This window comes from Hipposideros armiger, unplaced genomic scaffold (assembly GCF_001890085.2).
Source record: "Hipposideros armiger isolate ML-2016 unplaced genomic scaffold, ASM189008v1 scaffold_581, whole genome shotgun sequence".
In the NCBI taxonomy this organism is placed as follows: domain Eukaryota; kingdom Metazoa; phylum Chordata; class Mammalia; order Chiroptera; family Hipposideridae; genus Hipposideros; species Hipposideros armiger.
The window spans coordinates 1,269,388-1,280,585 of NW_017731931.1; the positions used below are offsets into that span (position 1 = coordinate 1,269,388).

Sequence of the window (11,198 nt, forward strand, 5' to 3'; positions counted from 1 at the left end):
AAAAGAACGAAACTATATTGCTGTCACCATATACCAAAATTAACTCAAAATGGATCGAAGACCTAAACATAAGACCTGAAACAATAAATTGTATAGAAGAAAACATAGGTACTAAACTAATGGACCTTGGTTTCAGAGAGGATTTTATGAATTCTCTTGCCTTTGAAAAAGGCAAGAGAAATAAAAATAAAAATAAATGAATGGGACCATATCAAACTAAAAAGCTTCTACTCAGCAAAAGAAACCATCAGCAAAACAAAGTGGCAACCAACTGAATGGGAGAAGACATTCACAAACAACACCTCCAATAAAGGGCTCATATCCAAAATATATAAAGGACTCATACAACTCAACAACAAAAAAGCAATCCAATTAAAAAATGGGCAGAGGATATGAACACTCCTCGCAAGAAAACATACAAATGGCCAACAGATATATGAAAAGATGCTCAACCTTACTAGTTATTAGGAAAATGCACATCAAAACCACAATGAGATACCACCTCACACCTGCTAGAATGGCTATTATCAACAAGACAAGTAATAACAAGTGTTGGAGAGGTTGTGGAGAAAAAGGAACCCTGCTGGTAGGAATGTAAACAGCCACTATGGAAAACAGTATGGAGGTTCCTCAAAAATTAAGAATAGAATTACCGTGTAATCCAGCAATCTCCCTTCTGAGTATTTACCAAAAAAATCTGAAAACATTTATCAGTAAAGATATATGTACCTCTATTTTCATTGCAACATCATTCACGGTGGCCAAGACATGGAAACAACCAAAGTGTCCTTCGATAAATGATTGGATAAAGAAGATGTGGTACATATACACAATGGAATATTACTCAGCCATAGGAAAAGATGAAATGATGCTATTTGTGACAACATGGATGGATCTTGATATTATCATGCTAAGCAAAATAAGTCAGAAAAAAATCAAGAACTATATGACTTCACTCATATGTGGGATATAAAACTGAAAGCAACAAATGAACAAGACAAACAAACAAACAAACAATAAGTGATAGATACAGACAACAGNCCTTGAACATGAAGAGAGAGCTGATAAGCAAAGAAAAGAGGGGAGGGTGGGCAGGCCACATCAGGAGACTGAAATGTGCAGAGATATGGAAGGAGGAGCTAATAAGAAAATCCAGGATATTAGTTCTCATACATCAGGCACCATTGACTAAAAACAAGGGGGCTCAGGATCTGGTTTCTTTATTTTAGGTTGCAAAGCTCCAGCCCAACCCATTGCTCCCATCACTGAGGCTCCCAGTACAGGTGGTGGCAGTGGCAGCAGCAGTGGCAGTGGCAGTGGCAGCTCAGGAGGCAGCTCCAGTGGCAGCGGATTCTGTGCCAACAGGGCCAGTGGCCTGTACCCTGACCCCGCTGACAAAAATGCCTTCTACAACTGTGTGAATGGACAGACATTCATTCAGCACTGCCAGACTGGCCTGGTCTTTGATGCCTCCTGTTCCTGCTGCAACTGGTGATATCTTTGCCAGATGCCACCTCACTCATTCCAGCTCAGAAATTCTTGTATAATAAAGGATTGAGCATTACTGCGCAATGGCTTCTGCTTCTTTACTGAAGGATCTTGGATGTAATTAATCCCAGCCTCCCGATGGTATGTTATTGCTCCACCACCGCACCACAGCATGCACAGCTCCTCCTGGGTGTTGGGTGGCAGGAGAAGAGAGATTCAGGAAGATGCCTGGTCCATGCATTCTCAAAACATGTACTCAGATAAGGATGGTAGGAGACAAGATTGTAAGACTCGTGTAATAATGCCCCATAAATAAACATATCTATGTACACTCTTATAATTCTTTTTTTTTTTTTCGCTGAGCCATCCTGCCACCTGTTGGCAGCTCAGCAGCTGCTCAGCTTGGCCCGGGACTTGAACTGCTGTTGCTCAGAGCTCAAACTCTTGAGCAAGCTCTTAACCAACCGAGCTACTCAGCCGGCACTATGTACATTCTTTTGGAGAACATTTCTAAATGTTCAAGGAGGGTGGTAGTAAAGATTTGGAGGTACCCTATACATGAAAATAAGACAGGAGGTAGTTTTGAGTAAGATTTGGAAGGATTAGGAGAAATGGTGAGACAGGATTTGGGGTACTATAGGAAGGCAATATAAAGTGAGTGACCTGGCCTACTTATATGTAAAAGTTTGGAGGTTGTATGTAAATTTTTGAGCTAATCCCCCCAAATTAAGCTTTATTATTTAAAATAAACTGGAAGTATGAACTTAAATAACTTTAAAAAGTTGGAGACTGTATTCTTCCATCAATGGACGCTTAGATTGTTTCCATGTCTTGGTTAGTATAAATATTGCTGCAATGAACATGGGGGTGTAGGCTTCTCTCTGACATAGTGTTTTCATTTTCTTTGCATAGATACCCAGAAGTGGGATTTCTGGATCATATAGTAGTTTTATTTTTAATTTTCTGAGGAATCTCCATACTGTTTTCCATAGGTGCTGCACAAGTTTGCAGTCCTACCCACAGTTCACGAGGGTTCCTTTTCCCCACAGCCTCGCCAACTTTTGTTTTCTCTTGTTTTCTTGAAGACAGCGATTCTAACAGGCATGAGCTGATATCTCATTGTGCTTCTGATTTTCATTTCCTTGAGGATTAGTGATGTTGAGCATCTTCCCATGCACCTGTGGGCTATTTGAATATTTTCTTTGGAAAAATGTGTATTCAGTCCCTCTGTCCATTTTTTTAATCAGATTTTTTGTTTTTGTTATGAATTCCTTATATATTTTGGATATTAACCCTTATTTAACATATGGCATGCAAATATTTTCTCCCATTCTGTAGATAGCCTTTTCATTTTCTTGTTTTGGGGATTTTTTTCTGTGCAGAATTTCTTTCTTTCTTTTTTTTTTTTTTTTTTTTGNCTCTCAACCTCTACTATATGGAAGCTTACAACCTAGGTAGTATTGATGCAATTACAGTTAGGTGACAACTCAGAAGACATTGTATGGTTTAAGTACCAGGAAAAAAAGATAAGAAACTTTCTTGGGAGTTCATGACAGATGGTCTCAAAGCATCAGGGTGATCTAGGAATGAGGAATAATGAACTTTGCCTTGAACATGAAGAGAGAGCTGATAAGCAAAGAAAAGAGGGGAGGGTGGGCAGGCCACATCAGGAGACTGAAATGTGCAGAGATATGGAAGGAGGAGCTAATAAGAAAATCCAGGATATTAATTCTCATACATCAGGCACCATTGACTAAAAACAAGGGGGCTCAGGATCTGGTTTCTTTATTTTAGGTTGCAAAGCTCCAGCCCAACCCATTGCTCCCATCACTGAGGCTCCCAGTACAGGTGGTGGCAGTGGCAGCAGCAGTGGCAGTGGCAGTGGCAGCTCAGGAGGCAGCTCCAGTGGCAGCGGATTCTGTGCCAACAGGGCCAGTGGCCTGTACCCTGACCCCGCTGACAAAAATGCCTTCTACAACTGTGTGAATGGACAGACATTCATTCAGCACTGCCAGACTGGCCTGGTCTTTGATGCCTCCTGTTCCTGCTGCAACTGGTGATATCTTTGCCAGATGCCACCTCACTCATTCCAGCTCAGAAATTCTTGTATAATAAAGGATTGAGCATTACTGCGCAATGGCTTCTGCTTCTTTACTGAAGGATCTTGGATGTAATTAATCCCAGCCTCCCGATGGTATGTTATTGCTCCACCACCGCACCACAGCATGCACAGCTCCTCCTGGGTGTTGGGTGGCAGGAGAAGAGAGATTCAGGAAGATGCCTGGTCCATGCATTCTCAAAACATGTACTCAGATAAGGATGGTAGGAGAAAAGATTGTAAGACTCGTGTAATAATGCCCCATAAATAAACATATCTATGTACACTCTTATAAATTTTTTTTTTTTTAGCTGAGCCATCCTGCCACCTGTTGGCAGCTCAGCAGCTGCTCAGCTTGGGCCGGGACTTGAACCGCTATTGCTCAGAGCTCAAATTCTTGAGCGAGCTCTTAACCAACTGAGCCACTCAACCGGCCCAAAATGATTTTATTTTTTTAAGCTGAGCCATCCTGCCACCTCTTGGCAGCTTATCAGCTGCTCAGCTCGGGCCGGGACTTGAACTGCTGTTGCTCAGAGCTCAAACTCTTGAGCAAGCTCTTAACCAACTGAGCCACTCGGCCGGCACTATGTTCATTCTTTTGGAGAACACTTCTAAATGTCCAAGGAGGGTGGTAGTAAAGATTTGGAGGTACCCTAAACATGAAAATAAGACAGGAGGTAGTTTTGAGTAAGATTTGGAAGGATTAGGAGAAATGGTGAGACAGAGGATTTGGGGTACTATAGGAAGGCAATATAAAGTGAGTGACCTGGCCTGCTTATATGTAAAAGTTTGGAGGTTGTATGTAAATTTTGAGCTAATCCCCCCCAAATTAAGCTTTATTATTTAAAATAAACTGAAAGTATGAACTTAAATAACTTTAAAAAGTTGGAGACTGTATTCTTCCATCAATGGACGCTTAGATTGTTTCCATGTCTTGGTTAGTACAAATATTGCTGCAATGAACATGGGGGTGTAGGCATCTCTCTGACATAGTGTTTTCATTTTCTTTGCATAGATACCCAGAAGTGGGATTGCTGGATCATATAGTAGTTTTATTTTTAATTTTCTGAGGAATCTCCATACTGTTTTCCATAGGGGCTGCACAAGTTTGCAGTCCTACCCACAGTTCACGAGGGTTCCTTTTCCCCACAGCCTCGCCAACACTTGTTTTCTTGAAGACAGCCATTCTAACAGGCATGAGCTGATATCTCATTGTGCTTCTGATTTTCATTTCCTTGAGGATTAGTGATGTTGAGCATCTTCCCATGCACCTGTTCGCTATTTGGATATTTTCTTTGGAAAAATGTGTATTCAGTTCCTCTGTCCATTTTTTAAAATCAGATTTTTTTGTTTTTGTTATGAATTCCTTATATATTTTGGATATTAACCCTTATTCAACATATGGCATGCAAATATTTTCTCCCACTCCACAGATAGCCTTTTCATTTTCTTGTTTTTTGGGGATTTTTTTCTGTGCAGCATTTCTTTCTTTTTTTTGGTGCTTAATTTCTCTGGCTAGGACTTCTGGAGCTGTGTTGAATAGAAGTGAAAAAAGAAGGCATCCTTGCCTTATTCCTGATCTTAGAAGGAAAGCTTTCAGCTTTTCACCATTGAGAGTGTGTTAGCTGTGGACTTTTCATATATGGTTCAGATTTGTAGTTTTTAACAGTAAATTATACTCTGGCTAATTTAGGCAGTAATGGAACTTTTAAAAAGATATTTGTCAGCTCACAGATACTCTGGAAGGGCAAGAGAGTGGAAAGAGTGCCTGTCTTTACTGGAGGAGTGGCTCTAGTTGAGATATCACAGAGTCCACTGCTTATAACCAATGACCCTCTGTAATAGGGGCCATTAGCTCGCCACTGCTGCCCTAGAAGAACAAGTCACATCCAGTGTTGCACTTCCTAGAAGGTAGATTCTCCATATGTGGCCATCTCTAATGTTGCTTAATTTGAAATCCAAGAATCACACATATTGGCAGAGTCTGCTCACAGGCCTGCTCTCCAGCTGTGAGTAAGAGAAAATGTGAGTTTTCTGACTTCTACTTGGGAAAGCAGGATTCATAAAGAAGAAATTATCAAAATGTAGGGAGCGTGTGCAAAGACAGTGGATGGCCACAAGTGACAAATACTAACTATAGAAATAAAAGGAATGGAGTTAGTAGGTGTATTTCAGATAAACGACACACTTTCTTAATCGAACAGAATTCAAAAAAATTCTCAGTTTAGATAGCACAAACTCTTCCCAGGATACAGATCTAGCAAGACTGATTCTTTAGCACTTACAAAGTTTTGCACAAATGAGCACACCAGACTGGAATAAAATCAATTAAACAGAATTGTAGATGATGGTCTACTTTTCTAATTTTGCCCATGTTTACCATCCAAATCACACCTCTGATANCCAAAGAAATTTTATTGGGGAGCAGTGTGTTTTTCCAGGACCCATCAGCTCCAAGTCAAGTAGTTGTTTCAATCTAGTTGTGGAGAGAATTTTTCCATGACTCATCAGCTCCAAGTTGAGTAGTTGTTTCAGTCTAGTTGTGGAGGACACAGCTCCTTGGCCCATGTGGGAATCAAACTGGCAACCTTGGCATTGTGAGTCTGTGCTCTAACCACCTGAGCTAACTGGCCACCCCCATGGCCATTTTTGACTGAGAGAAGGGAAAGGTGTATTTATTGGTGACTTCACTGAGAAGCCTACTCTTTGATATAACTCCTAAATGCCATTTGGGCTGTAACAACCTATGACAAGTAGGATGGCACCCAGGTCCTCAGAATTAGATTCTATAGGACATGGACAAGTTCAGAGTACATGTTTTCTTTCTCTCTAGGTCTGACCCTTCTGCTGAATGCTCAGCTAGGTAAGTCATGAGCTCTATACTTTGTCTTTGACATCATCTTTTCCTGCCATAAACCTCAAATTTCTATAAATTATCCATAATACAATTATCTGCTAAATATATGTGATTTTAAATATTCCAATAATGCCTTTCTAAAATATATATATATCAAGAGATAAACCATACTAGAGAAAGAGAGCTACTATCTAATTCATAGACAGATGGGTTTGATGTTGGGAGAATCTATTGATTTGGATTGGCTGTCACTGCTATCTACCTTCCGCATGACCACCTCAGAGTTATAAACTGTTATTCACTGGGCTTCAAAGGACTACTGGGCATCTTTTCTTCAGTGGTTCCTGGGCTTATACAAGATCCCCAAATGAATCTGTTAAAGTTAAAAATAACCAACCCCAAGTCAGTGACTAGTTCTCAAGTTAGAATCTTTGAACTCATCGATTTGCAAGAGTGTACATACACAGAAATCAGGACCTGGGGCAAAGGGAGGGAAACAGAGGCAGGGCCAAAACTCATGGCACATTTCAGTGGCACCTACATCAGGCCACTGCCCTTACTCCTTACTCCCCACAGGTTCTAGCTACCAGCTGATATGCTACTTCACCAACTGGGCCCAGTACCGGCCAGGCCTGGGGCGTTTCAAGCCTGATGACATTGACCCCTGCCTCTGTACTCACCTGATCTATGCCTTTGCTGGGATGCAGAACAATGAGATCACCACCATCGAATGGAATGATTTGACCCTCTACCAAACTTTCAATGGCCTGAAAAACAAGTAAGAGAAGGGAGCGATAACTCATCTGGTCTCTCCCAGGTCATTACTTACCAAACATTAATGTGCAGACAAATGATCCTCTAGGGTCTTCCTAAAATGCAGTTCAGATTCAGAAAGTCTGAGGTGGGACCAAAACTCTGCGTTTGTGACAAGCTCTCAGATGCTGCTGATGCTTCTGTCCAGGGGCCACAGTTTAAGTAGCAAGAATATAGATAACAGAGCACATTGCCGGCTCTAGCAGGTATTAAAAAAATAACTACTTTCGTTTCTTCCTTTCTTTGTGAATATTTTTTTTATGACCCAGGAAACTGCAAGCCATCTTAGTTACTTGCATCAGAGACAGGANGAACAATATAAAAGGATATACAATGCCAATATTTTCAAACCTTTATTTATTCTACAAATCTTATGATGATGGTAATTCTTTCCAACACTCAAGTGCTCAGATGGCAGGCAAGTTTGATGGGGACTCACCTGGAGCTCTTAACAAGATATTAAGAAGGGATGCTTTATCTGCAGGTCATTTATATAGGAATGGGGTGCCAAATTCAATAGAAAATATCTCACTAAATCTACACAGCAGCTAGATCTGATAGAGCCAAATAGGACAAACCTGGAACGACTGGCCTTGCTGCTTGTTTTTGCAAATTCTTGACTTAATCTTGATTTGACACAATTTTGGCTCTTTGTCCCAACCATATTCTCCTGGGTACCTCAGGGAAATTCCTATCCCAGTTCAACCTAGACCACCAATTAGCCTACTTAATTAATATAAGGAAGTAGTGCAATGTAAATATTAGGAGATTTCCATTCTGGAGGCAGCTAATCTTGGCAGTGAATCCTGGATCTGGTGCTTCAGATTTGTTTGATCAATTTTCTCATCTACAAAATTGGGCTGATAGTGATAATCCTTTTATAGGTTAAATAAAATGATGAAGTAGTGCCCTCTGATGAACATTCATTGTTTTTCAGTCACTCAGTATTCACTCTCTATTTATTTATTTATAATTTTAATTGTTTTTTATTGGGTAGCAGTGTGTTTTTCCAGGACCCATCAACTCCAGGTCAAGTTGTTCTTTAATCTAGTTGTGGAGGGTGCAGCTCAGCTCCAAGTCCAGTCTCTGTTTTCAATCTAGTTGTGGGGGGCGTAGCCCACCATCTCATGCGGGAGTCTAACTGGCAAACTTGTTGTTAACAGCACGCTCTCTACCCAACTGAGCCACTTGGTTGCCTCTCTCTCCATTCTTTTAGAATTTCATTTTGTGACCAGTCCTGATGAAAATGGAAATCTGAGTGCCCTGTCTTTTACCAAGGGTTTGATGCAAGTTCAAAGCTATATAACCAGATTATTTCTCCCAGGACTTTGATTGTTGTGTGGAATGATGCATGGAAAATGAAATTGTAGTTTATTCACCCTAAGCCTTCTTCCCACTCTGCTCCCCCAAGAAATGCCTTCTATTGTTCCAGAGGCAGGTGCTATAGTCTTATCTTTGATTCTGTGAGCTTCCTCATAGTTTTCCCAATATACTGATTTGTACTTGTGAGAGTTGATTTTAGTCACTTGCAAAAATAAATTCTTAGTGATATAAACATCAATAACAGTCCCTGACATTTGGTTGATGCTTGTAGTATGTGTTGATATTATAATTTTCACAACCGAAATCCTCCCCAGCAACACTTCTACCAGACTTTTTCTGGTCTTGGAAATAAAAACCAAACACTCAGGACCTAATTATTATATCATTGGGTGAATGGATAAAATTTAGTTTCAAAATGTGATAAATAGAAAAATTAGTCTGGATTCACAATAAGTCCACTAAGGTGCCAACATCCCATGATGTGCACTCACATGCCCACCAACTGCATTTCAGGCATTGTTACAAGACAGGTATTATACGACAGTACCATATAAGCAGTGTAGACAATATGTACTAGAGTACATAAGTATTTCAGAAGAAGGAGGGATAGTTGAGCTTCAAAGAGAGAATCTGAGCTGGGCTTTGAATAATTGTAAGATTGGAGTAGGCAGTGAGGGGAAGGGGAAGACATTACAGGCAAACGGTAGAGAGAAAGTGTGACCAAAGGCATACAAGACATGTTTAAGGGGAGCAAATAGACCATTTCGGCTGAAGCAGAAATTTGTTATAGATTAATGGTAGTGGATAATGTTTGGAAGGTGAGCTGGATTAATTTNTTTTCAATAAAATTTATTATTATTACTTATTGAGCATCTACTATAACCTAAGCACTATTTTATATACAGAGGGTGCCAAAACAATGTATACACACTTTAAGAAAGGAAAACTGTATTAAAATTGTAATAATATATACCAATAACAAAAGATGAATACAAGTCACGTTTGACTTCTGCAATTACAAGAGGCGTTCAATGTGGTTACCATCAGTGTCCAGACACTTCTGATTACAGTGAACTACTGCTTGAGCAACGTTGATCAAAGTGTCCACTTGTATACATTTTTTTGGCACCCCCAGTATTTGGGATATAGCAGTGAAGGAAACAGACAAAAATCCCCATCCACATAGAGCTTACATTTTAGCAGGGGGAAACATATTTAATAATACGTAAACCATATAGTATGTTGAATGATAAAAAGTATTATGAAAATTACAGGAGAGTAGGGGGCTGGAGGCTCTGGTAAAGAGGTTGCAGTTTGAAATGGAGTGGTCGCATAGACCACTGACAAGATGATAAATGATCAGGGCTGGTTTCTTAGGCACATGACCTGTACACTCAGCTTAATGCTCTATTGTTGACATCTTGGAATTCTTAACAATTTTTGAACATGGGGTCCCGTGTTTTTGTTTTGTAGGGGGCTCACAAATTACATGAGCAAACACAAAAGAAATGAAGATGGGGAACAGCTCTATCTTACGGTTATCTGGGGATGGTGTTGCCAGTAGAGAGAAATATCAGTGCAAAGGCCTTAAGGAAGGAGAATTCCTGATGTACTAAAGGAACAATAGCGAGGAGGCCAGTCTGTTTGGAGAAAAGAGAGTGTGAGTGGCAGAACTGTGGGGGAAATTATAGGAGATGTGGTCAGGAGAGAACAGATTGTTTAGGGCAGGAGTTGGCAAGTTTTTAAAGCGCCAGTTAGTAAATATTTTAGGCTTTGTGGGCCATATGATGTCTGTTGCAACCACTTGACCCTGCTGGTGTAGTACTATGCAAACCATTCTTACCCTGGTGCTGGTGCAAATAAAATGCATGACCATGAGAATGGGAAATGTTGCTGCAAGATTCCCTCCCAAGTAATGGCTCCAGGTATGGGCAAAATGCCATAGATATTTCTGGAAGGAGAAAAAGCCTCTTCCTAGGTAGGAAGGATACATCTGAAGGAGGTGGGTGGTGATGCATTCTCAGTGTCTTACATTAGATCAGGACAATTATCACTCAAGTTACCCCAACTCTTAACTGCAACTCTCACAGGTGATGGACTCCTCTGTCAATCTTTATAATATTGAATCTACTACCTGACACGGATACCATAATACTGAATTGGNCCTTGGTGAAGGACATGAAAGAGGCTGTTGATTGAGGAAGAGCATCTTTGAACAATACAGTAGCCAGTGGCTGGATCAAAGTGGTTTCCAGGCGAATAACTTTTCTAATGCCACTCTTTTCCCACAGAATGGGACCATTTCGAGAACGCAGAAATTACCGCAGCCTAAAAAAAGGTGCCCCCCCATTTCCTGCTACATTTACATATTAATTCATCATTCGAATGAATGTTTACTGTGTACCTACTGTGTGCAAGAAGAGGATGGCAGTGATCCAGGCCCTATGACCACTCTAGCCTCACCTCCCACAGTTCTTCTCACTCCCTCCACTTCAACTATGTTGGCCTCTTTGCTGTTTCTCAAACAGTCCAGGCATGCTAGTGCCTCAGGGCCTCTGCACAAGTTAGAACACTCTCCCCAGGTTTTCATTTGACTTTTTATCTCACTTCCTTCAGAAC

At 40.6% G+C, this 11,198-nt stretch overlaps 1 protein-coding gene across 1 annotated transcript in view; it reads left to right on the forward strand.

Moving 5' to 3' along the window:
- CHIA (chitinase acidic) overlaps positions 1-1,495 on the forward strand; it is a 40,003-nt gene extending 38,508 nt beyond the window's left edge. Inside the window, exon 11 of the mRNA XM_019624151.1 lies at positions 1,230-1,495. Within this exon, the coding sequence (XP_019479696.1) occupies positions 1,230-1,495 (266 nt within the window). The remainder of the gene's footprint in view (positions 1-1,229) is intronic.
- Positions 1,496-11,198: the final 9,703 nt, after the last annotated feature.